The sequence below is a fragment of the Nycticebus coucang genome, chromosome 10 (genome assembly GCF_027406575.1).
Source record: "Nycticebus coucang isolate mNycCou1 chromosome 10, mNycCou1.pri, whole genome shotgun sequence".
Classification (NCBI taxonomy): Eukaryota; Metazoa; Chordata; class Mammalia; order Primates; family Lorisidae; genus Nycticebus; species Nycticebus coucang.
The window spans coordinates 28,806,974-28,834,686 of NC_069789.1; the positions used below are offsets into that span (position 1 = coordinate 28,806,974).

Below are 27,713 nucleotides of genomic sequence, written 5' to 3' on the forward strand. Positions count from 1 at the left end.
AGATATCACCCTGATACCCAAACCAGGAAAAGACCCAACAAGGAAAGAAAATTATAGACCAATATCTCTAATGAATATTGATGCAAAAATATTCAATAAGATCCTATCAAACAGAATCCAACAACACATCAAACAAATTATACACCACGACCAGGTGGGTTTCATCCCAGGGTCCCAAGGATGGTTCAATTTACATAAATCCATAAATATAATACATCATGTAAACAAATTAAAAAACTAAGATCATATGATTCTCTCAATTGATGCAGAAAAAGCTTTTGACAATATCCAGCATCCTTTCTTGATCAGAATGCTTAAGAAAATAGGTATAGAAGGAACATTTCTTAAACAGATAGAGGCCATCTACAGCAAACCCACAGCCAATATCATAGTGAATGGAGTAAAATTGAAAACATTTCTGCTCAGATCAGGAACCAGGCAAGGATGCCCACTGTCTCCACTGCTTTTTAACATTGTAATGGAAGTCTTAGCCACTGCAACCAAACAAGAGAAGACAATCAAGGGGATCCAAACAGGAACAGGGGAGACCAAACTGTCATTCTTTGCAAATGATATGACTATATATCTGGAAAACCCCAGGGAATCAACTACAAAATTCCTAGAAGTGATCAAGGAATATAGTAACATCTCAGGATACAAAATTAATACTCATAAATCTGTAGCCTTTATATACACCAACAATAGTCAAGGGGAAAAAACAATCAAGGACTCTATTCCCTTTACAATAGTCCCAAAGAAGATGAAATATCTGGGAGTGTATCTAACTGAGGACGTGAACAATCTCTATAAAGAGAACTATGAAACTCTGAGAAAAGAAATAGCTGAAGATGTTAACAAATGGAAAAATATACCATGCTCATGGCTGGGAAGAATCAACATTGTTAAAATGTCTATACTACCTAAAGCAATCTACAGATTTAACACGATCCCTATTAAAGCACCTCTGTCATATTTTAAAGACCTGGAAAAATTAGTACTTCGTTTTATATGGAAACAGAAAAAACCTTGAATAGCCAAGACATTACTCAGAAATAAAAACAAATCGGAAGGAATCACGCTTCCAGACTTCGGACTATACTATAAATCTGTAGTGATCAAAACAGCATGATACTGGCACAAAAATAGAGAGGTAGATCTATGGAACAGACTTGAAGACCAAGAGGTGAACCCAGACACTTATCATCATTTGATTTTTGATAAGCCTATTAAAAATATAAATTGGGGGGTGGCGCCTGTGGCTCATTGAGTAGGGCACCAACCCCATATACCAAGGGTAGTGGGTTCAAACCCAGCCCCTGCTGAACTGCAACCAAAAAATAGCCAGGCATTGTGGCAGGCATCTGTAGTCCCAGCTGCTCGGGAGGCTGAGGCAGGAGAATCGCTGAAGCCCAAGAGCTAGAGGTTGCTGTGAGTCCTGTGACATCATGGCGCTCTACCGAAGGTGGTAAAGTGAGACTCTGTCTCTACAAAAAAAAATATATATATATATATTTATATATATAATATATATATAAATTAGGGGAAAGATTCCTTATTCAATAAATGGTGCTGGATGAATTGGCTGGCAACTTGTGGAAGACTGGAACTGGACCCACACCTTTCTCCTCTTAGAAAAATTGACTCTTACTGGTTAAAGGACTTAAACTTAAGACATGAAACTATAAATATTCTTAGAGAGAATGCAGGGGAAACGCTTGAAAAAATTGGCCTGGGAGAATACTTCATGAGGAAGACACCCTGGGCAATTGAAGCAACATCAAAAATACATTACTGGGATCTGATCAAATTAAACAGCTTCTGCACTGCCAAGAACACACTAAGTAAAGCAAATAGACAGCCCTTAGAATGGGAGAGGATTTTTGCAAGTTATACTTCCGACAAAGGTCTAATAACCAGAATCCACAGGGAACTCAAACTTATTACTAAGCCAAAAACAAGTAATCCCATTTCATTGTGGGCAAGAGACATGAACAGAAACTTCTCTGAAGAAGACAGGTACATGGCCTACAGACACATGAAAAATGCTCATCATCTTTAATCATCAGAGAAATGCAAACCAGAGCTACTCTGAGATACCATCTAACTCCAGTAAGAGTAGCCCACATCACAAAATCCCAAAACAACAGATGTTGGCATGGATGTGGAGAAAAGGGAACACTTCTGCACTGCTGGTGGGAATGCAAGCTAGTACGTTCCTTTTGGAAGGAAGTTTGGAGAACACTCAGGGATCTAAATGTAGACCTGCCGTTTGATTCTGCAATTCCTCTCCTAGATGTATATCCAAAGGACCAAAAATCATTTGGCAATAAATATATTTGCACCAGATTGTTCATTGCAGCTCAATTCATAATAGCCAAGTCATAGAAGAAGCCCAAGTGCCCATTAACCCGTGAATGGATTAATAAATTGTGGTATATGTACACCATGTAATACTATGCAGCAGTAAAAAAAAATGGAGACTTTACCTCTTTTATGTTTACATGGATGGAGCTGGAAAATATTCTTAGTAAAGTATCTCAGGAATGGGAAAAAAAAGTATCCAATGTACTCAGTACTACTGTGAAACCAATTTATAATCACTCACACTTTCATATGAAAAATGGAAACAAAACTTTAGCCTAGGATGAAGGAGTGAAGGGGAGGGGAGGGGGTGGGAAGGATAGTAGGGGGACCACACCTATGGAGCAGATTGCAAGTACAAGTTGGATCTATCATGTGTAGAATACAAATGTCCTAATTCTATAATTGGGTAAATGAGGTAAAAGCTATGTTGATTAAGTATGATGTAAGCACTCTAATTTGTACAAATAATCAACACATTGAAAATGGCATAAATGTATTTATGATCTATGTATAAAAGACTTAATAAAAATAATAATTAAAAAAGGTATATATGTCTTTGCACATGAATGTTGAGACATGTACAAAAATTATAATGGTAAAAATGCTGAAACAACTCAAATATGCCACAATACAGTGGATGAATACATGGTGTATAAAATAGATGACGCAGTAGTGAAAGTGAATGAACTGCAGCCACAGCACCAAGATCATAAAATTCATAAATAATGATAAAAGTATGCACATACACGCACCACGTCCATCCTCATTTCTCATGGATTTTTATGATTTGCCTACTCACTAAAATTTTTTAACACTAAAATCAACACTCATGACAGTTTAAGTCTTCCTATTTTATTTCTGCTCTGGTATTGTAAACAAGTGTTTTACGTTATTTTTTGGGTTTTGTTGGTGGTTTCTCTGTTTAAAATGGCTCCCAAGCATACTGCCGAAATGCTCCCCAGTGTTTCTAAATGTAAGAGGCTATGATTTGCCTTCTAGAGAAAATACATGCTTTAGGGAAGCTCTGTTCAGAAATGACTTATAGTGTTGTTGACTGTGAGTTCAATGTTGCAAGAAACTAACTGTTAAACTAGAACAACATAGACAAAACTTTTGTTTTAAAAATGAAGATCAGGGCCAGGCACAGTGGCTCACTCCTGTAATCCCATCATTCTGGGAGGCCGAGGTGAGTGGATTGCCTGAGCTCACAGGTTCGAGACCAGCCTGAGCCAGAGGGAGATCCCGTCTCTAAAAATAGCCAGGCATTGTGTTGGGCACCTATAGTTCCAGCTACTCAGAAGGCTGAGACAAGAGAATCACTTGAGCCCAAGAGTTCGAGGTTGCTCTGAGCTATGACATCAGAGCACTCTACCAAGAGTCACAAAGTGACACTCTGTCTCAAAAATAAAGTAAAATAAAAACGAAGATGAAATGAAACAAACCAAAAAGAGAAGAATGAACAGAAATTTCAGCACAAGCAAATACTAATGGAAAATTGAAATACAAGAAGGAATAAAGAGGAATCAATAAAATATATTTGATGAGGTGTCTTTAACATCAACACTCATAAAGAAGTTTGTATATTGATTGGCTGATGAAAATGTTGAGCCCAGGAACAATGGTTCAGCATATTTGCTATTTAGTGTTCACAGTGAACTTTATAGACCGTAACCACTGCAAAAAGGAGAATCAACTGTATATATATGTATGAGGGGGGCTATGCGTATATAAATGTATAGAGAGAGAGACAGAGAGACCTGGAGAAAAACATACAAAACTACCATTTTCTCTGGACAATTATTAATGATTTCTATACCTGCCTTATACTATTCTATATTCTCATATTTCTATAGTGACAATATACCATGTGTTGCTTTTTCCAGATAGAAGCATCACAGACAGAAAAAAACAGAAATATATTGCTTTCGTAGGCAAAAAAAAAAAATTGAGTAACATTTTTAAATTAAAAAATAAAAATAAAGCAAAACAAGAAGATGAAGATATTACTGTGTCATGGCCCTAAGAAAAAGGTCAAATTGTAAAAATACAAAGTTTATTAGACCTTAGACAAAGAATAAAATCAGCTATGGAAGCTCTAGTAGCAACAGGGTAGGAAATTAACAACATGATGTTGGACACCAAACTATTGCTCCAGAAATGAAATTTCCCCCTTATAATTAGCACTGGCCTTTCCCAAAACCCTGAATCCGGTATCAGATTATAAACCTATGTACACATGTAAAAAGATGTTAGACATCATGTATAATCATAGAATACAAATTTAAATAAGATAATAAGATATAACTTTGTATCTACTAAGATGGGTAGAATCAAAAAGATCCTCATGGGAATGTAAAATGGTGCAGCCACTTTGGAAAATCGTCTAGCCAGGAACTTGCAGCCTTGGGGCCACATGTGGACTTCTGGATCCTTGAGTGCAGCCTTCTGACCAAATCCAAATTTTACAGAACAAATCTGAAGTTTGGATTCGGTCAAGGGGCCACACCTGGGGATCTGGGAGGCCACAGGTTCCCCACCCCAGCTTGCAGTTTCTCCAAAAGTTAAGCAATGTTACCATTTGACCCAGAAATTCCACTCATAGGTATATACCCAAGAAAAATGAAACCACATCCACACAAAAACTTTCACGTGAATGTTCATGGTGGCATTGTCCATAATTGTCAAAGTGTGGAGACAACTCATGTGCGTCCATCCACTGATAAATGTATAAATAAAATGTGATACATCCCTACAACGAAATATTATTCAGGCAGCAAAATGAATGAAGTACTGGCACAAGCCACAACATGGATAAACCTTGAAAACAGTGGTTCTTCTGCACAAGAAAGACCACATAGCATATGATTCCATTTACATGAAATGTCCAGGACAGACAGATCCATACAGAGAGAAAGTAGATTATTGGTTGCCTAGGGGTCAGGGTGACTGGGAATTGGGACATGAATACTAAAGAATACAAGAAGGGTGGTTTTTTTATTTTCAAATATTTATTTATTTGGGAATGATGAAAATGGTTTGGGTTTTTATTTTATTTTATTTTATTTTTTTTGGAGTCTCATTCAGTTGTCCTGGGTTAGAGTGCCCTGGCATCATAGCTAACAGAAACGTCAAACTCTTGAGCTCAAGTGACTGTCTTGCTTCAGCCTCCCAAGTAGCTGGGACTACAGGTGCCCACCACAATGCCCGGCTATTTTTTAGAGACAAGGTCTCGCCTTGCTCAAACTGGTCTCAAACTCCTGAGCTCAAGCAATTGCCCACCTTGGCCTCCCAGAGTTCTGGGATTACAGGTGTGAGCCACCATGCCCAACCCGATGAAAATGTTTTACAATTTACTGTAGTGATGGTTGCACAACTTGGTAACCATTGACTCATAATTTTAAACAAGTAAATGGTATGCATATGAATTATATCTCAATACTCTAGAAGTGCTCTGCAGAGCAGTCGCAGGGGTCAGCTTGACTCAGGGATAGAAGGAAAAATGGGAGAAGGAGTAGATAGCATGAGGAGGTTTATAGAACTTTGCAGGGGGAAAGGCCAGGAAGCTGAAGTTGCCTCATACCTAATGAAATGTGAAGAGAAGCTTCCAGGAAGGAGGAAAGGGGGCTAAGGATTTGAGAAGAATGATTAAAGCCTTCAGCCAGAGTGGAAGTTTCCAAGTGTTTTATCCAAAGCACTGTTAAGGTAATGTTGTTTTGCCCTGGCAATAATATTCAAATTTTTTTATTATGACTTTCAGTTGGAAAATGACATCCTCCTGCCAAGTTATTTCTCCCTAGCAATTGAGCCTATTGCAGAAGTGTTCCTAATAACCCCAAAGACAAATCTAAAAAGAAAAATTAATGTGATTGTCTTTAAATCCCAACAGAAACACGCCTACATGTCATGTAAGCCACTGACTTCCTGGGTTAACGATCTCACTCAGCGACTGAATTTCTTTAATACATGGGCCAAAGTGGCTTTCACAGCAATACATCGTCGGTATGGATGAAACCTGCTTTACATTTCTTCGTCATTTTTGCTTAAAGCTTAATAGTTTATAACATAATTTCACATGCTTGGTCTCCTTGGTTTCTCACAGTAAGATATGAATTAAGCAAGAGAGGGATTCTTCTCTTCCATTTGGGCTGAGGAAGTGCAGACCTAAGCAGTTGAGAGTTTCATTCAAGCCCACTCCATTTCAAGAGAAAGAGTTATAAGTAGAATCTAGTACCTTTGTCTCTCTGTTAGTCTACATTGTGTCCCGAGAAACTAGCAGGGAAAATGTGAAAGGAAATAAGAATTATTACATATATTTGTTTTTGCTAGTTTTTAGAGACTGTGTTTCGTTTTGTTGCCCAGGCTGGAGTGCAGTGGTGTGATCATAACTCACTGCAGCCTCCAACTCCTCAGCTCAAGGGCTCTCCTGGCTCAGCCTCCCCAGTAACTAGGACTATAGGCCCACACCACCATGCTCAACTAAGTTTTAATTTTTGTAGAGATGGGGTTTTACTATGTCGCCCAGGCTGGTCTCAAATTCCTGGCCTCAAGCTTTTATCCCTCTTCAGCCCCCCAAAGTGCTGGGATTACAGGCAAGAGCTACAGTGCCTGGCCCCTAATTACATATAATTTTCAAATGTGTTTTAAGTCATAATAAAAATAGCTTAAAAAGCATAGCTTGACATTTAACAAGCACCTTGCAGTGTGGCAAACATTTTTCTAAAAGCTCCACTCATACTAACTCACTTGGGGTTAGTATGTAATCCTATGATGTAAAGTAAGTACATGATCATCATCCCCATTTTAGAGATGAGGAAACTGAGACACAGAGACATGATTAAGTTGCACAAAGTTTCACACTAGAACATGGAAGTATTGAGATTTGAACCCAGAAAATTGGATTCCAAAGTCTGTATTAGACTGCCTCTTACACCATTTATCAAGAACAAATGCAGACATCTGACCCACATTTCTGTAAATCCTTTGGAAAAAGTCATGACTCAAAAACCATAGACAAGATTCAGCAAGGCCCACCCAGGATTCCCAGGATTATGACCTACCCTTGTTCCCAAATCCACTATCTTCCAAACTTTAGGGTCTCTCTTTTCCCTCACAAGCTTAAAACCATAACTTGTTTCCATTCAAATAAAAGCAATCCCCAGGTCATAACAGAGATAAGTTCCATAGGTTTGTCCTTAAGTTAAATTTGTATTTAAGTTGGAGCAGGTTTATTGACCTACTACCTGTAATAGCTTCCATCTGTAAGTACAAGTCATGTGTCAGTGGGATATTTACAACTTGAGGACTTACCATAATAGCCTCCATTCCTATGTGTGAGCTGTACACTAAGTCAGGTGATTATAATTCAGGGACTGCCTGCACAGGGCAAGAGTCCTGAGCAGGGAAAGTCAAGAGGAAAAGTAAAGGGAGGAACCTAGGGGAGTGTGGAGGGAATTGCCCAGATGCCCTGAAGGTGTACAATTGTGCCCTTAACTCACCCAACCCGTGGTCTGCCTTCCACTAGGTATATGAGATTAGTCACATCCTGGAAGCAATCTGCTTCATCAAAATCCAAACACCCTGTTGATTCGGACAGTAATTACAGTGGTTACTCTGAAGGATTTCCTGCAAGATACTGGCTCCCAGCTTTCTTCTCCCCACAAGGTGAGCATTAGAACTGGGATCAGTCCCAAGCAAGTTTGCACTTATGCCCCCCACCACTGCCCTCTCCCCCTCCCCTTAGGATTGAGGGGCCCAGATGACAGTCCCTGGATCCCCACACTGCCTGAGTCTGAGTCTCTTGTGTGCACTTAGGCAATCGCTCTTCTCGCTCCCCACCCACTTCCTTCCCTCATTCCAATCTCTTCATTTCCCAAAATGGACCCACCCTTCCAGGCTTCACCTGTGCCTTAGCAGGGCACTCTCTCATCTCCAGGCCATTGATTCTGTGGTGTCAAAGGCCACCACCAGACCCCTCCCAAAGGCCACAGCAAAGAACTGGAGATGGGCACCTTAACTGAGACTGATTCTGTGCTTCAGGCACCCATTGCTTTATTCCTTTGACAAGAAATGATGACTAAATGTTTACTTCGGGACCTCATCCCACCTGCTCAGCACAGATGTTCAACAGGAAAGAGACTTTAGCCAGAATGTGTGGCTGGGGGTGCTCAGGGAGTTGTAAAGGGGCAACCCCAGACTGTAAGCTCTATGAAGGCAGGAACCAGATCTGCTTTCACTGCTGTCATATCCCCAGCACTCAGCACCATAAAAGTCCTCTATAAATATTAGAAGAATGAGGAATGACTTTCTGGATGAATATGTGAATGAATCAATACTTCTGGAGCATAAAACAGGGGTATCTTAACTTTAGGCCAGGTGGGGGCACTGAGGAAATAACTTCTAGGATGAGTTGAAGCTTGCTGCAAGTTGAGTATCATCCAAATGGGGACAGAGGAAGAAGAGAGTAAATAGCCGTGCTCACATGGCATTCGCTGGCTACCAGGCACTGTTTTAAGGACTTTGTATAAATTAAGTCATTCAAGTCTCATGACAATCTTATGAGGTTATTACTATAATTAGTCCTATTTCCAGATAGAAAACTTAGCATAGAGAAGTTAAGAAATCTGCCCAAAGTTATACTGCTAGTAAGTTATATAACTTTGTACAAAAACAAAAAAATAAGTGACTGAACAAAGACTTTTAACTCAGCCTGACTTTAAAAGTTGGCTTACCCACTACACCAGCTGGGAATAGCAATCTCATCAGAGAGAGCACCAGAGGTAAGAGAGAGCGAGGCACAATAGAGAAGGCAAATGTTCCTTACAGACAGAACAAAAGACCCTCCGAGGGAGAATGGTACACAAAGCTGGAAAGACGGGCACAGCCGCCCTGGGAGGAGTCCGACACACTGCAGGACTCACCTCCACCCTGTGGCAGGAGGAACCACCAAAGGGTTTCAGGCCAGGGAGGTCACATCCAACAGCTGCAGTGTGGATGAAGGGCAAGAGGACGGGGTTCTGCTCATCTGGGGGTTTGCTCCAATGTCCAGGCAGAACTGGGGCTGGTGGGAGGAAGGCCATGGGAGCGGGGCAGAAGAGAAGTGTGGAAAAGGACACGTGGGAAACAGAACCAACTGGACTCCATGTGTGAAGGGGACACGAGTGGGCAGGGGGACAAGGTAAAGCACAGCTGCCAGGTCTCTGGCTTGGAAAGCTAGTGGTGCTGACGTGATTCACTGGAACAGGGAGCATAGGGAGCAGTGCAAACAGACAGGGGTGGCAGTAACAGCGTGTGGAGCTCCAGATGTTCTCACCTGTGTCCTGCCACACATGCAATCAGAGAAAATCGGAGGAAAGTGGCCGCAGTAGCTTAGCAACTCCAGAGGAAAAAGAGCTCTCCTTCCCCAGGACCCAGGTGTCATTTCTTAAGTAAGACTCTGACATATTCTCATACTGGCCTCTGGGATCTGTCTTTGTTGTCAAGAGGATGAGGAAGGATGATCAACCAAGATTGGGCCAGAAATGGATAGGGTGTTGGGATCGATGGCCCCTCTGGTCCACGCAATGAACATGGGAAGGGTGCTGAACCAAGAAGAACACAATGTCCAGGAGGCCCCTACAGCTGACTAGCCAGATTTTACCCAGACCTGGGCAAGGGGGTGGACTGAGGCACTCCTACCACCCAGCCCTGCCTCAAACCTGTCTTCTTTGTTCCTTGACCTTTCTCCTCCAGTCTCCCCCTCCTTCCCCATGAGGCATCAGTGTCGCTAACCCTGCAGGAATCCCTTAGACTCACAGGACACTACCTGGGTGGGTTTTTCTCCACAGCCTTTCTGACTGCTGTGCTTCAAGACTATGGAAGGGCCCGAAAGATCTCCATGGACTCGCTCACTTTCACCCACCGTGTGATTTCTGACACCATCGATGACACAGAAGAATTCTCCATCATTATCCAAAAAAAACTCAACATAGTCACAAGAGCCTTTAAGGTACTGGAATACTTAAAAGATTAGAAAAGGGAAATCTTCATTTTTTCACTCATTCAATCATTCCCTCAACAAAACCTTATTCAGCACTTACCACAGGCCAGGTATACAGGGGCAGATGAAAAACGAGGCACATTCCCTCCCTCAAGTCCAAATGCCATCAAACTTCATCTATCCGCTCTCTTTCTAGGGGAAATAAAAAATTATAAATAATGAATGAAAGATTGAAGTTGGTATAATGAATGAACTTTATCCCCATTTATTGAGGAAGACAGAATGCTGCTAAGGTCAGAGTTTAAAAGTGTTGTTTCAAATCAGTGGGCAAACCTCTCAAGACTGTTCCTGACTGACATGCCTGCCCCCAGCAACCCACTCAGTCTAGAGCTCAGCCAGGTGCCAAGTAGACACCCCCAAAACTGGCCCTCAGCAAACACAGTAAGAAAGACCCCAGGAGGCTGCCCAGTCTAGGAGTGCATAGATAGCCAGATGCTGGGCACAAACCCCAGCCCCGCCACTCTCTGACTATTGTCCCCTACTGATTTGAAGAGCCCTGGTTGTCATTTACTAAATTCCAACTTGTTCTAGAATCCAGGAATCTATTTTTATGCTCCAGGATCAATGCTGGTGGAAAGTTGAGGGGCAGATATTGGTCAAAGTATTAAAAAAAGTGAAAGGGGGTGGCACCCGTAGCTCAAAGGAGTAGGGCGCCAGCCCCATATGCTGAAGGTGGTGGGTTCAAGCCCAGCCCCAGCCAAAAAACTGCAAAAAAAAAAAAAAAAAAAGTGAAGGTAAGCTCAATATCTCTAGTCAGGTAAATGCAAACTAAAGCAATTTTATACCCAGGTTGACTACAATCAAAATAAGAAAAAATAGTAATGAATAAATAAATACAGGCATATGCCACTTAGTGACAGGAATATGTTCTGAGAAATGCATCATTAGGTGATTTCTTCACTGTATGGACATCTTCAAGTGCACCACAGACCTTCGTGGTATACCCTGCTACCCACCTAGCCTGTGTGGCATGGCCTATTGCTCCCGGGCTGCAAAGCTGTCGTGCATGTTACTGTACTGGATACTGTGCCAAGTGTGACACAGTGGTGTTTGTGCATCTAAATATAGAAAAGGTAATGTGTTGTTTCCAGTCTATGATGTCATGAAATGAAAGTAATTTTTCAGTTTCACTGTCATGTTATGGAACCACCTTGGTCACTTGTTCCCTGAAGTGTCATTATGTAGTGCATGACTATAAACCAAGGGTCATAGATAGCCATGTTTGGTGTGGAAGTTGCCAAGTGGTTTTTCAAAGAGGTTGCACCAGTCTGTAGGCCCACCAGTAAGTGGAAGACTGCTCCACATCCTTGCCAACACTTGGTATTTTTAGTGTTTTACTTTTAGCCATTCTGGTGTGTGTATAGTGGTATCTGGTTTTTTTTTAATTTATACTTCCTTGATGGTTAATGAAGTTGAGCACTTTTTAAAATGCTTATTGACATTTGAATTTCCTCTTTTGTGAAGTTTCTGAGGTTTTTGACAATTTTTTTAAATAATTAAGCTGTTTTTGTCTTATTTATTTATAGAAACTCTTTACATATTCTGGATATAAGTCCTATATCAAATATATATATTGAAAGTATATTCTCCCAGTATGTGACATTCCAATTCATTTTCTTTTTTTTTTTTTCCCAATTCATTTTCTTAATGGTGTCCTCTGATAAACAAAAAATTCTTTGTTATACCAAAGTCCAGTATATTCATTTTCTTTAAGGTTAGTGCTTTTTTATGTCCTATTTAAGAAATCTTTGGGGCAGCACCTGTGGCTCAAGGAGTAGGCGCTGGCCCCATATATCAAAGGTGGTGGGGTCAAACCCAGCCCTGGCCAAAAATTACAAAAAAAAAAAAAGAAAGAAAGAAATCTTTGCCTACTCCAAGATCATGAAAATATCATCTTTATTCTCTGTTATCTTCTAGAAACTATATTGCTTTACCTTTTATAGTCTATGATCTGCATCAAATTGAGTTTGTGTTTTGTATGAGAGGGGCTCAAAGTTCTTTTTGCTCCACATGGGCCCCCAACTAACTTATTACCATTTCTTTTTCATTAAAATAGCCATCCTTCTGCTACTTTAACTTTTGTCATAGATAATTGCATGAACAATTGTATATGCCTGGGTCTATTTCTGGAGTCTCTATTTTGTTCCACTGACATGTCTTTCTTTGCACCAACACCATAATATTTTAAGTACTGTAGCATTATTGTAAATCTTAATATCTGGTAGCATAAGGTTCTCCAACTTTACCTTTCTTTAAAGTTGTCTTTGTTTTTGGAGAATTGACCTCTTAACAATATTTAGACTTTCTATCATAAATATTTATTTAGGTCATTTTTATTTCTCTATCTTAAATTTAATGCAAACATTTATATAGTTCTTCAATTTTCTTCTAGTCCAATGTTCAATAAAAAAAGTTAATAATAGAAAACCATTACCTTCAAAGGGAAGAATATTAGAATGACTGCAGATCTCCGTGCTGAAACTTTTCAAGCCAGAAGAGAGTGGCCATCAACGTTTAATCTCCTCAAGCAAAATAACTTTCAACCCGGGATCTTTTATCCAGCTAAACTGAGTTTCATTTATGATGAAGAAATTAAATACTTTAATGATATTCATATGTTGAACAAATTTGCCATAACAAAACCAGCTCTTCCAGATATTCTCAGACCTATCCTCCATAATGACGAACCCAATCCTATACCACAAAAGTACTCTCACTCAGAAACTTCGGATCAAACTCCAATTTCCACACTGGTGAAAGGATTAAAAATGCCCACTGGACTTTTGAAAAACTCGATACCCAAAACTTCACCAGACTTATCAATATTCTCCATTAATGTGAACGGCTTAAACTGATACAGAAACTCAGGCCAGATATTTGTTGCATACAAGAGTCACATGTTAACTTAAAAGACAAATGCAGACTCAGGGTGAAAGGATGGTCATCCATATTTCAGGCAAATGGTAATCAGAAAAAAGCAGGTGTCACAATTTTATTTGCAGACACAATAGGCTTTAAACCAACAAATGTAAGGAAGGACAAGAATGGTCACTTCATATTTGTTAAGGGTAAGACTCAATATGATGACATTTCAATTATTAATATCTATGCACCCAACCAGAATGCACCTCAATTTATAAGAGAAAGTCTAACAGACATGAGCAACTTGATTTCCTCCCTGGTTCCATAATATTCGGCAATTTCAACACTCCTTTGGCAGTGTTGGATCGATCCCCAATAAGAAGCTGAGCAAAGAAATTTTAGATTTAAATCTAACCATCCAATACTTAGATTTAGCAGACATCTACAGAACATTTCATTCCAACAAAACTGAATACACATACTTCTCATGAGCCCACGGAACTTACTCCAAAATTGACCACATTTTAGGTCACAAGTCTAACCTCAGTAAATTTAAAGGAATAGAAATTATTCCATGCATCTTCTCGGACCACCATGGAATAAAACTTGAGCTGAGTAAGAACAGGAATCTGCATACTCATACAAAAACATGGAAGCTAAATAACCTTATGCTGAATGATAGCTGGGTCAGAGATGAGATTAAGAAAGAAATCGCCAATTTTTTGGAACAAAACCACAATGAAGACACAAACTATCAGAACCTCTGGGACACCGCAAAGGCAGTTCTAAGAGGGAAATTTATAGCACTGCAAGCCTTCCTCAAGAGAATGGAAAGAGAGGAAGTTAACAACTTAATGGGACATCTCAAGCAACTGGAAAAGGAAGAACATTCCAACCCCAAACCCAGTAGAAGAAAAGAAATAACCAAAATTAGAGCAGAATTAAATGAAATTGAAAACAAAAGAATTATACAACAGATCAATAAATCAAAAAGCTGGTTTTTTGAAAAGGTCAATAAAATAGATAAACCTCTGGCCAACCTAATCAGAAAAAAAAGAGTAAAATCTCTAATATTATCAATCAGAAACAACAAAGACGAAATAACAACAGACTCATCAGAAATCCAAAAAATCCTTAATGAATATTACAAGAAACTTTATTCTCAGAAATATGAAAATCTGAAGGAAATTGACCGATACTTGGAAGCATGTCACCATTCAAGAATTAGCCAGAATCAAGTGGAAATGTTGAACAGACCCCATATCAAGTTCAGAAATAGCATCAACCATACAAAATCTCCCTAAAAAGAAAAGGCCAGGAGCAGATGGTTTCATGTCAGAATTCTACCAAACCTTTAAAGAGGAATTAGTACCTATATTACTCAACCTGTTCCAAAAGGTAGAAAAAGAAGGAAGACTACCCAACACGTTCTATGAAGCAAACATCACCCTGATCCCCAAACCAGGAAAAGACCCAACAAAAAAAGAAAATTATAGACCAATATCACTAATGAATATAGATGCAAAAATATTCAACAAGATCCTAACAAACAGAATCCAGCAACACATCAAACAAATTACACATCATGACCAAGTTGGTTTTATCCCAGGGTGTCAAGGCTGGTTCAATACACGTAAATCTATAAATGTAATCCAGCACATAAACAAATTAAAAAACAAAGACCATATGATTCTCTCAATTGATGCAGAAAAAGCTTTTGATAATATCCAGCATCACTTCATGATCAGAACACTTAAGAAAATCAGTATAGAAGGGACATTTCTTAAACTGATAGAGACCATCTACAGCAAATCCACAGCCAATATCATATTGAATGGAGTTAAATTGGAATCATTTCCATTCAGATCAGGTACCAGACAAGGCTGCCAATTGTCTCCATTGCTTTTTAACATTGGAATGGAAGTTTTAGCCACCACAATTAGGGAAGAAAAGGCGATCAAGTGTATCCATATAGGGTCAGAAGAGATCAAACTTTCACTCTTCGTAGATGATATGATAGTATATCTGGAAAACACTAGGGACTGTACTACAAAACTCTTAGAAGTGATCAAGGAATACAGGAGCATCTCAGGTTACAAAATCAACATTCATAAATTGGTAGCCTTTATATATACCAACAATAGTCAGGTTGAAAAAACTGGTAATGACTCTATTCCATTCACAGTAGTGCCAAAGAAGATGAAATATTTGGAAATTTATCTAACAAAGGACATGAAAGATCTCTATAAAGAGAACTATGAAACTCTAAGAAAATAAATAGCTGAAAATATTAACAAATGGAAAAACATACCATGCTCATGGCTGGGAAGAATCAACATTGTGAAAATGTCCATACTACCCAAAGCAATATGCAATTTTAATGCAATCCATATTAAAGCTCCACTGTCATACTTTAAAGATCTTGAGAAAAGAATACTTCGCTTTATATGGAATCAGAAAAAACCTCAAATAGCCAAGACATTACTCAGAAATAAAAACAGAGCCGGAGGAATTAGTCTACTAGACCTCAGACTATACTACAAATCAATAGTGATCAAAACAGCATGGTATTGGCACAAAAACAGAGAAGTAGATGTCTGGAACAGAATAGAGAACCAAGAGATGAATCCAGCTACTTACCGTTATTTAATCTTTGACAAGCCAATTAAAAACATTCAGTGGGGAAAAGATTCCCTATTTAACAAATGGTGCTGAGTGAAGTGGCTGGCAACCTGCAGAAGACTGAAACTGGACCCACACCTTTCACCATTAACTAAGATAGACTCTCACTGGATTAAAGATTTAAACTGAAGACATGAAACTATAAAAATACTGGAGGAGAGTGGAGGAAAACCCTTGAAGAAATCGGTCTGGGTGAGTATTTTATGAGAAGGACCCCCCGGGCAATTGAAGCAGCTTCAAAAATACACTACTGGGACTTGATCAAACTAAAAATCTTCTGCACAGCCAAGAACACAGTAAGTAAAGCAAACAAACAGCCCTCAGAATGGGAGAAGATATTTGCAGGTTATGTCTCCAACAAAGGTTTAATAACCAGAATCCACAGAGAACTCAAACGCATTAGCAAGAATAGAACAAGGGATCCCATCACAGGCTGGTCAAGGGATTTGAAGAGAAACTTCTCTGAAGAAGACAGGCATGCGGCCTTCAGACATATGAAAAAATGCTCATCATCTTTAATCATCAGAGAAATGCAAATTAAAACTACTTTGAGATATCATCTAACTCCAGTGAGACTAGCCTATATCACAAAATCCCAAGACCAGAGATGTTGGTGCAGATGTGGAGGAAAGGGAACACTTTTGCACTGCTGGTGGGAATGCAAATTAACACATTCCTTTTGGAATGATGTTTGGAGAACACTTAGAGATCTAAAAATAGATCTGCCATTCAATCCTGTAATCCCTCTACTGGGCATATACCCAGAAGACCAAAAATTACATCATAACCAGAATGTTTGTACCAGAATGTTTATTGCAGCCCAATCATAATTGCTAAGTCATGGAAAAAGCCCAAGTGCCCATCGATCCACGAATGGATTAATAAATTGTGATATATGTACACCATGGAATATTATGCGGCCTTGAAGAAAGATGGAGACTTTACCTCTTTCATATTTACATGGATGGAGCTGGAACATATTCTTCTTAGTAAAGTATCTCAAGAATGGAAGAAAAAGTACCCAATGTACTCAACCCTACTATGAAACTAATTTAGGTTTTCACATGAAAGCTATAACCCAGTTACAACCTAAGAATAGGGGGAAGGGGGAAAGGGAGGGGAGGGAGGGGTGAGATGGGTAGAGGGAAGGGGATTGCTGGGATTACACCAGTGGTGCATCTTACAAGGGTATATGTGAAACTTGGTAAATGTGGAATGTAAGTGTCTTGGCACAGTAACTGAGAGAATGCCAGGAAGGCTATGTTAATCAGTGTAATGAAAGTGCGTCACACGGTCTGTGAAGCTAGTGAATGATACCCCATGATCATATCAATGTACACAGCTATGATTTAATAAAAAATAATAAAGAAAAGAAAATAAATAAAAATTTAAAAAAAAAGTTAATAATGTGGCTCGTAAAAAAAAAAATAAAAAAATAATGTGGCTCGGTGCCTATAGCTCAAGCGGCTAAGGCACCAGCCACATACACCAGAGCTGGCGGGTTCAAATCCAGCCTGGGCCTACCAAACAACTATGACAACTACAACCAAAAAATAGCCAGGTGTTGTGGCGGGCACCTGTAGTCCCAGCTACTTGGGAGGCTGAGGCAAGAGAATCACTTAAGCCCAGGAGTTGGAGGTTGCTGTGAGCTGTGATGACACAGTACTCTACCCAGGGCAACAGCTTGAGGCTCTATGTAAAAAAAAAAAAAAGTTAATAATGAACATTCTTGTCTTTTTCCTAAAACTCAGAACAGCATTTAATATTTCATCATTAAGTATTATGTCAATTATAGGTTTTGGTAGATTCAAAACCTTTCCTTCTGACTCGGCACCCGTAACACAGTGGTTACAGTGCCAGCCACATGCACCGAGGATGGCAGGTTCAAGCCCAGCCCAGGCCAGCTAACCAAAATGACAACTGCAACAAAAAAATAGCCAGGCGTTGTGGTGGGTGCCTGTTTCCAGCTACTTGGGAGTCTGAGGCAAAAGAATCGCTTAAGCTCAAGAGTTTGAGGTTGCTGTGAGCTGTAGCGCTTGCTGAGAGCCACAGCACTCACTAAGGGTGAAATAGACTCTGTCTTAAAAAAAAAAAAAAAAACCTTTCCTTCTATTCCTAGTTTGTTGAGATTTTTTTAAATCGTGAATAGGTATTTTTTTTATTAATATAAGGGTACATATGATTAGGTTACGTCATTTGCATTTGTAAGGTAAGGTCTGAGTTATAGTTGAGTCACCAGGAGATGTGCCTGGTAATGAATTTATTAAGTGATTTTCTGCATTGATTGAAATAATCAGACAGCTTTTATCTTTAATCTTATTAAAATGGTGGCTTACATAGTTAGACTATCTGGAGTTTAAAGTATGCCTGTGGCTCAGTCGGTAAGGCGCCGGCCCCATATACTGAGGGTGACTGGTTCAAACCCGGCCCCGGCCAAACTGCAACCAAAAAAATAGCCAGGCGTTGTAGCGGGCGCCTGTAGTCCCAGCTACTTGGCAGGCTGAGGCAAGAGAATCGCTTAAGCCCAGGAGTTGGAGGTTGCTGTGAGCTATGTGAGGCCACAGCACTCTATCAAGGGCCATAAAGTGAGACTCTGTCTCTACAAAAAAAAAAGAATTTTTATGAAGAATGAAAGCTAAATGTGGTGAAAGATCTTTTCAGCATCTATGGAGATAATCACATGATTTTTCACTTTTCTCCATGTGATTAATTATATTAAAATATTACCTGAGATTGAATCATCCTAATTATAATATTTCATTCAAGGCTTTGCATCAATATTTTCTTTAGAGATCAGTATGTAGGATTCGGAGGGTTTTTGAGTGGAGGAGTGAGATCATTATTTAGTTTTTACTGTTCATGTTATTGACTGAGGTTTCTTTAATCTAAACCTTCATGTCTTCTGTCTTTAGAGCTCTCATAGTTTCTGCCCCTGGGGATAGATACTTCTTGTTTCCCAATGCCTTTATGATTGCATTCTGAAACTCAGGGTGTGTTTAGATGGCCAGCATTATGCCGTTTGGCCTCTTGGTCCAGTCCTGGCCTTCCTCTTCTCAGCATTCATCAGACTGCACTTGGAAATGATTCAGAGAACTTATAGAAGGATTGAACGTTAGAAAACTGGAGAAGGATGGAACTGGAAGAATCCATCTTAAAGGAGAAAAGACTCTGAGAAGAAAAAGAAGTATTTAAAGGGGTGGTACATAAAGAACCAGACTCTAGGGCGGCGCCTGTGGCTCAGTGAGTGGGGCGCCAGCCCCGTATGCCGAGGGTGGCGGGTTCGGACCCAGCCCCTGCCAAACTGCAACCAAAAAATAGCCGGGCGTTGTGGCCGGTGCCTGTAGTCCCGGCTGCTCGGGAGGCTGAGGCAAGAAAATCGCGTAAGCCCAAAAGTTAGAGGTTACTGTGAGCCGCGTGACGCCACGGCACTCTACCTGAGGGCGGTACAGTGAGACTCTGTCTCTACAAAAAAAAAAAAAAAAAGAACCAGACTCTAATTCTGCTAGAAGTAGAACTCCAAAGAGGCAATCTCCAAGGGAAAGACTCATCCAAAATAGGGGGCATTCACCTGGTCTGAAATGTCAAGGACAGTGGAGTATCCTTTTGTAGAAAGGCAGCCCTGTTACTGGAGTTTACGGAGAAATTAGGTGGCAAATGGAAGAAATTTGTGAAGTTTATATGTATTTTAGACTTTTTTTCAATTGTTTATTAATTTATTCACTTGAAAATATGTACACAAAACTGTCATAGCTGTCGGGAATATAGAGATGAACAAATTCTGGCTTCCACCCTTCAGAAAATGACAATCTAAGTCTATGGCCATACCCCCCTGAACGTGCCCGAACTCGTCTGATCTCGGAAGCTAAGGAGGGTTGGGCCTGGTTAGTACTTGGATGGGAGAAAATGACAATCTACCTGATAATGACAGCCCTGATGCATATTAGCCAATGTTTACTGAGCATTTACAGTATTCCTGATACCATGCTCAACTCTCCATCAGAATTATTTAATCCTTGATAATTATCCTCACTTTATAGGTCAAGAAAGTAGGATTGGAAGAGTTCAGATCATAAACTTTGAACCCAAGGCTAGCCTATATCCTAACCTCTTCCTAAACAACCCATTAGATATGGAAAGGCTGCAGAGAGGCGCGTGTAAGCTACCAGAGCAGGGGGGAGGAGCTGCCGTCCCAACTTCACTTTCTGTTTCTATACATTTAATCAGATGTGCTTAGTTATTTCTACTTTATTCCAAGAACCAGTTTCCATTTAAGTGAAGTAAGATTACTTTTGGCATTTTGGAGAGTTCAACCACTCAAAATGGGATGTTGACAGATTACCTGAAATGTGGGCTTTTCAGAGGAAAGCCCCATTTTTGCCGCTGCCAAATCATACAAGTATAAACAGAAATCAGATTGTCAAATTCATTAGATTAACATCTTCCAAGATTTTTATGAAAGGACAACTGCATCATGTGAAACTTTTCATTTATGTGAGTCAAGGGGAAGAGAAGTGAAAGTCACATGCAAAGCAACTCCCATTAAAAGTCTGTTAGAGAATAAGCCAAAATAGGAGGTGCTGAATTAAATGAGCTCAGTTTACACCTCCAGGTGTACATTCCACTCAGTGAACATCACAGAAAGTGTCACCAAGAGCAGCACAGCGTGGACTGCTCAACACTGCAGCTCCTGTGTCCAGGAGCTGACCCAAAGGGCCTCGAGGGTGAGCTCAGGACAGCTGCACTCTCCCTTCTCCTCAGGGACCTACTAGATCAAAGGAGAAGGCAGAGCCCTGCCTGATGGGTCCTGTAGGGACAGAGCACAGCTTCACAGGCATACCTGGAGTCACCAGGAATTGGAGATGCTGGCAACTAAATTTTCCACTTCACAGATCTCATCAGAAACTCACTTTATTTAATCTTTCATCATTTAACTTCAATCATTTATTTAACCTGTATCATTTAAAGATATGATATGGAACCCTTTCCAGCCTTTTTTAAATTTCCAGAGACTAAATGATAGAGGTAGCCACCATGATAGACATAGGTAACAATGTTTGAGCACAGGGCACTCTTTTCTAATCCTTTTGTAACTGCTCTGTCTCCTAAAAAAGCTCAGCTATAAGATTCTAATTGTAGAAATTCGGGTTATTACATTCGGTAATGTTTGTCGATTCATCATTATATAGATAGACCAAAGCCTACAAACGTTTTTAAGTGTCAGAGTAGGAAAAGAATTAAGTATTCACCTTAGAACTTGGGACAACATGCCTTGGGCTTGCCCTCCCTGGGGAGTCAGGGGAAGCCCCCCAGATGGTCAGGTTCACCACCTGGTTAGCCCCTGGTTAGGCTCATCTCTGGGTTGGAGCCTCTAGCTGGGCTCACTGCTTCTTCTGGGGGACCACTGACACTACCTCTCTTCCTCTCTTCCATCTTAGGGCTCAGACCCCATACACACTGGAGTTTACATTTTTGGCTTATTCATCGAGGGAGCAAGGTGGAATCATGAACAAAAAGTACTAGAAGACTCGCTGCCTCTTGAGATGTGTTGTGATTTTCCCGACATATACTTTGCACCAACAAAGGTAAACCACTCAACTGTTTATCACAAAGTCCTAAACGTCTGAGCTTTTCCTCAGTAATATAAACCGCTCCTTCTACCCCAATTCCCTACAATTTAACAAGGGAGATTTGATGATATACCTCAGACAGCAAACATTTGCAACAGCCCAAAATATTGCTAAAACCTAAACTATATGCTATACTAACATGCAATGTTACTTCTCAAGAATATGCCATAATTGCTCTTTAAATTATCCAGGCATAATTTCCATATGCAGTTATATTAACCATTTAATCTTAAATTCATAGCAAACTCCCCAAACCTAGCTTATAGAAAATGTGAGCTACTGATTTGTTTGATCTGTGCAATTTATTGGACTTTTTTGTTTTGTTTTAAGATTTCAAATGAAACACCAAATGCTTCTAACCAGGCAGATTCAGAACTCTACACTTTTGAATGCCCAGTATACCAGACACCTGAGAGGTCAAGAATTTTGGCAACCACTGGTTTATCAACGAACTATTTAACATCGGTGTATTTATCAACAAAGAAACATCCTAGCCACTGGATCACAATGCAGGTTGCATTGCTATGTGAGAAGAATGAATGAAGAATAAATTTTTGAAAAAGTTTCCATACCAACGTATTTTAATTTTTGACTCCAACCAAATTTGTATGTTAGACATTCGTGTGTATGTCATGAAACACACTTCACAAAAACATTTATGTGTTCAAACACACTAAACAGGTACAATCTCTTTCATCTGTAGGTGAAATTCTCAACCTGTAGGGGACTCTCAGCTACTTGTTATTCTAAGCACGTTAAGACCTGATATGCAAAGTCCCTTGAATTAGACCAGTGGTTCTCAACCTCCCTAATACCACGATGCATTTTCATTGTTACAAACAGGTCATGGCGACCCGCAGGTTGAGAAACGCTGAGTTAGGCTTTAGCACAGGTTGGCACAACCTTTAGTATAATAGGTTTGACTCTCCTACCAGTAAAAACCACTGTACTTGGCAAGATAATCAGGGCTTTTTTCTTTCTTTTTTTTTTTAACAAGCCCTTTTATCCAGGATGGGGAGTGCAGTGGCTAAATCATACATAGCTCACTGTAACCTCAGACTCCTGGGCTCAGGTGATCCCAGCCTCCTCAGTAGGTGGGACTGCAAGTGCACACCACCACGCCCAGCTCATTTTTCTTTATTTAAGGGTCTGATATGTTGCCCAGGCTGATCTTGAACACCTGGCATCAAGTGATCCTCCAGCCTTGGTCTCTCAAAGTGCTAGAATTACAGGTGTGAGCCACCATGCCCAGCTAGGGTGTACTTTTATTAACTTTTGATGAAGTGACTTGTGCAGTTATATACAGTAAAATATACAGGGGTAGGGTTCTTTGGAATTCTTCCCCTGGCTGCTCTGAGTAAACACAGAATACTACACTGCTGGCCTGGCTATAGCCTTCTGAGATAAAAGAGAAGGCTCTTCTTCCCTTAAAGAAATGCAGTCCAGTTTGATTTCACTAGCCCTTTCTGGCCATGGAAAACAGACAATGGAGAAGTCTCCGCGGTGCCCACATGGAAGCCCCGACTTGGCGGCCCGTGAGGAAAATGGGCTCGGCTTTCTAAGAAGTTATACCGCCGGGAGCCAGGATGTGCACGCTGTCATCTTCTGGTGAAGTATCCTTCCCGGGACCAAGGGCAGCCCGTACTTGCATTCTAGAAGGAAACACAAAAGAAGACTTTGAAGATCTGAATAAAGAAATCAAGAAAACGGCTAATTAAATTTGAGCTGAAATAAAGTTCACAGAACAAAGTTTTCATCAGGATGAGAGTGGGAACCAACTTATGTACATCTTCAGGTAAAAAGAACGCACCACTCAGTGCTGAGATGTTTGTGGAGACCACGGCAGAGTAAACTAAAGCACAGAGTCTATTTTGGGAGTGCAGCCCAGGAGCCCTTACAGTGCCCGCTGGAAATCACTGGGAGGACAGCCATGGATGGTCCAAAGTGTAAGGATTATGATGTGGATTATCATTTTTGTAATTGTATTGTTTGTGATTGTTAGAATTATCCTAACAACACCATTGCTATGGCAGCCATATCCCAAGAACTGTTTACCCTTGGAGCCTTAGACTACATCTGCAACAAACATCCTGTCCCTTCGTGAAGGAATTTTAGGCACTGTGGCATGGCCTTGGGCACTGACTTCCTAATTAATGAATTCAAGGAGAAAGCACAACAGAATGTCTTGTCCAGTGAGAACACTGCACGCAGAATGGACGTGATGAGTGAACTCAAATGTCCTTGGACTCTTAACAGTCCACAAAACTTTAACAATGTGAAACATGTTCCTATGGCTGTGAAATAAGGAATTTTTGAAAATTTCAATTTTTTAGACATTTTAGTGTTAAAACTGTATCCAAACCAATACCTGTTGTTTCAGGACTTTTTAATAAAAGCCATTCTAACTGGAAAAAAAAAAAAGAAAAAAGAGAACAGACAATGAGACCAAGCCTGGGGGCTCACCTATAATCCACCACTTGGGAGGCCGAGGCAGATTTGAGACCAGCCTGAGCAAGACAGAGACCTCATCTCTAAAAATAGCCAGGCGTTGTGGCAGGCACCTGTACTCCCAGCTACTCCAAACGCTGAAGCAAGAGAATCACTTGAACCCAAGAGTTTGAGGTTGCTGTGAGCTGTGACACCATAGCACTCTACTGAGGGCAACAAAGTGAGACTCTATCTCCAAAACCAAGAAAGAAACAATGACAATTCACTAAAACAAATCCTGAGAATCTGGTAAACTAGATTAATATCTAACATTTCTGTAGAGAATTATGTTAATTTTATTCTTAGTATAATCGAGCACTAATAATTCCTGTAAAATCCTCAGACATATCAGCCACATTTTATAACTGAGGTAACTCAGTGAGCTAATGTAATATGCCCAGGCCCACATTGCCAAGGGCGAGCAGAGCTAGAATTCAAAGCCACATTTTAGCATCACCTTACCTTGGTAATGGTCCATGGGCAGAAATACCACATGTGTACACAAATGAAGATCAAATAGTCCATTCTCTCTGTAGTAAAGAGGCAAGGTGGAAAGGGTGGGACTTATAACCAACAGTAGTTTAATAGCCAAGAGCAAAATATTAACACCTATTTGTTTCTAGGAATCTGCACTGTCTATATGCAAGTGAATTGTACCTACCCTGTTTCCCTGAAAATAAGACATCCTCCGAAAATAAGACCTACTTACAGGAAAGATAAGACATCCCCTGAAAATAAGACCTAGCGCATCTTTAGGAGCACACCTTAAAATAAGACACTGTCTTATTTTTGGGGAAACAGGGTAGTAAGACCCCATCTTGTATCATTTGTTAAAATTCTATACTTCATCGTTTCCCAAACAGTGTAAAACTAAGGAACAAAGTATAAATCATGTGATTTTTTTTTTTTTACTCCAAGAGTCTCACTTTGTCACCCTCAGTAGAGTGCCATGGCATCACAAATCACAGCAACCTCAAACTCTTAGACTTAAGCAATTCTCTTGCCTCAGCCTCCCATGTAGCTGGGACTACAGGCGCCCGCCACAAGACCTGGCTATTTTGTGGTTGTAGTTCTCATTGTTGTTTGGCAGGCCCAGGCTGGATTCAAACCTGCCAGCTCTGGTGTATGTGGCTGGCACCCTGGCCACTGAGCTATAGGCGCTGAGCCTGTATGTGGTATTTTTAACTTGTTTAGTATTGGTGCAAATTTTGACAAACCCACCTTCTGCAATGTAAATGCCACTATGTAGTATCATGCCAGGAAGGGGAATTCAGAGATGAAGCTGTCTGATCTCATTTCACATCTCATAGTTAAGAATCTACCAGAGAATCGAATGAGCACTACACACTGTCAGCAGCCGTAAATGTCTCTCACACGTATCCCCTTTCAAATGCATATAAATGATTCTATGATTAATATAAATTCATGTAAAAGTATTGTGATAATTGAGCACTAACTACATCAAACCTGAAGGAGTTAGTTTTCCTAACAGCAGGTTGCCAGGGGTGCCCATTTGCCTTTTGAACTCCCTGTGGTCCAGGAGGGACCCAAGTAAATGACCCTAAAAATACAGACGCTTGGTGGGGTGGTAATCTAAGGACTCCTATCTTGGTCCCAGTAATCACAGAGTTGCAGACAAAAAAATGAGACTCCAAAGTGATCAAGGCAACATTTTCAACTTTATTTCCAACATAAGACATCATTACAAAACTTGTCAAATAAACACATCAAAGACAAAATTAAAAACAAATCGTAGCTGATATCCAGAAACTGAAGCACTGTGTAGATATAACAGGCTCTTTTCATTACCAGGGAAAGAATTAAATGTCCTTCTTCCTCCTCTAATGCTTCCTTGGCAAATCTAATACAGAACATACTGGGACACCACTTTTGGGTGTCAGGAGAAAAGCAAAATTAAAAAAACTGCAAAAAAAAAAAAAAAAAACTGCGGACTATTAAGACAATGACAATTTCACTAAAACAATGTTTAAAGATTATAGAATGAGGAATGCTATAGCAAACCAACTTCATGATCACATTTTAGCTAAGTTACATACAGTTTAAATTGTGAACACTGCATATCTAAATGGCTCATATAGAAAATGTATAGTAAAATCCCAGACATACACATCATGTTTATTACATTCCTCTATGGTTAAGGTACTGAAAACAATTTAACTTTGAATATAAAAATTCAATGAATTTGCTTACTGTTCCATCATAGGACAATGAATAATGAGACTTTATCAACTTCACTAGAATTTAATCGCTACAGCTACCTTATGCACATCTATTAAACTGAAAGAAATGACTTTAACACTTAAGTTTTTAGATAACACTCATTTATAGGAAGTAAAGTTTTGTAAGTATAAAGGATATACAAAAAAATACAGTATAAACTGCACAAGCTAAATAGTTGAAGCAAAAACAGTTCAGCAAAAATACTGTTGAATTTTTTTAAAGTCAAATATATAAAAATATTAGCCTGAAATGGCAATTTTTTCAAACACCAATCTGTGTAAAAACGTTTAAATACTGATGTTACTCCAAAAATATATATTTATTCTATTTTTTCTATTTGCAATAGTTTATAAAGGAAAAAACAAAGAAACCAACACCTGCAAGTGAGGTAGCAAAGCCAAATTCACAAACTTTGGATTAAAAAAAATATTTTTCCTATGTTTTAACAGCATCTTCTATACAATATTAAATGAATTCTAATTGTTTCAAAATTTTTAATTCACATGTATTTCTTTATAAAACTTAATTTAAAATACTGAAAATGCTTTTGTTAAAAAAAGTCCTGACAATCATCTCACATTTAAAATATTATACAGAAAAATCCAAAGTCCCCATATATTACATAAAAGTAAGCTATGTATTTACATCTTCAAGCATAGTTTAAGAAGTTGAGGGTAAGCCAACTGCTACTAATGGTCTCCCTCAAACAGTGTCTGCTAATAATCTTTCATCACTCTTCACATATAATATTTAATACAGGCCCAGTTTTTACTTTCAAATTACATAACTAGTAAATGATTTAAGGAGAAGCAAATGAAGATTCTATTCTCTTACCAAAATAAACCAAATGCATTTTAAATATAATAAAATTTTAATTTAAGAAAAAACTGGCAAAAGAGAAAAAACCAAAATTTGAAAAGTAATCAAAAGCCCTACACATCAATAGTATTCTTTATAGTGCATTTATAATAAGACTGTTTTCAGATTCTTAAGGGTTGAAAATTTCCTCTTAAAATGCAAATCTAACATCCTTATTTGCATTTTTCCTTATGTTATAAAAACGTGGCTATATTAAAAGATCTACTACTTGTATTAAAAGATCTACTACTTGGCTCTATCTATAGTCCTGACTCAAAAGGGAAAAAAAATTTACAGTGCAACAAAAGAAATTTAGTTTTGAATTTTTTTCTTGTTTTTTGCAAATGGAAGCCAGAATTGCAGGAATATTTTCTAAAATATGACAGACCAAAATCAGTAAATATATGGGAATATGCGGTAGGGCACGCGCTGACAATACTTCTCCCATGCCAGGCCGTACTTCCTCTTACAATGGTTCTCATCACGGGCTTCTCGGTGGACAAGCAACATGGTGAAATAAATCACATAGAAATAAGGCAGAATGTGATTAAAACCTG

General features: G+C 39.4%; 2 protein-coding genes across 5 annotated transcripts in view; one reads left to right on the forward strand and one right to left on the reverse strand.

Moving 5' to 3' along the window:
* The window catches only part of DNAH14 (dynein axonemal heavy chain 14), an 862,921-nt gene extending 840,808 nt beyond the window's left edge, over positions 1-22,113 (forward strand). The window contains 5 exon segments of the mRNA XM_053607548.1: positions 6,251-6,363; positions 7,886-8,025; positions 10,188-10,348; positions 21,379-21,525; positions 21,901-22,113. Of these exon segments, the coding sequence (XP_053463523.1) occupies positions 6,251-6,363; positions 7,886-8,025; positions 10,188-10,348; positions 21,379-21,525; positions 21,901-22,113 (774 nt within the window).
* A 3,604-nt stretch (positions 22,114-25,717) lies between these two features.
* LBR (lamin B receptor) overlaps positions 25,718-27,713 on the reverse strand; it is a 33,070-nt gene continuing 31,074 nt past the window's right edge. For all 4 annotated transcript variants that reach the window (XM_053604047.1, XM_053604049.1, XM_053604048.1 and 1 more), the window contains exon 14: positions 25,718-27,710. In XM_053604047.1, coding sequence (XP_053460022.1) covers positions 27,550-27,710 — 161 coding nt within the window. In that variant the 3' untranslated portion in view covers positions 25,718-27,549. The remainder of the gene's footprint in view (positions 27,711-27,713) is intronic.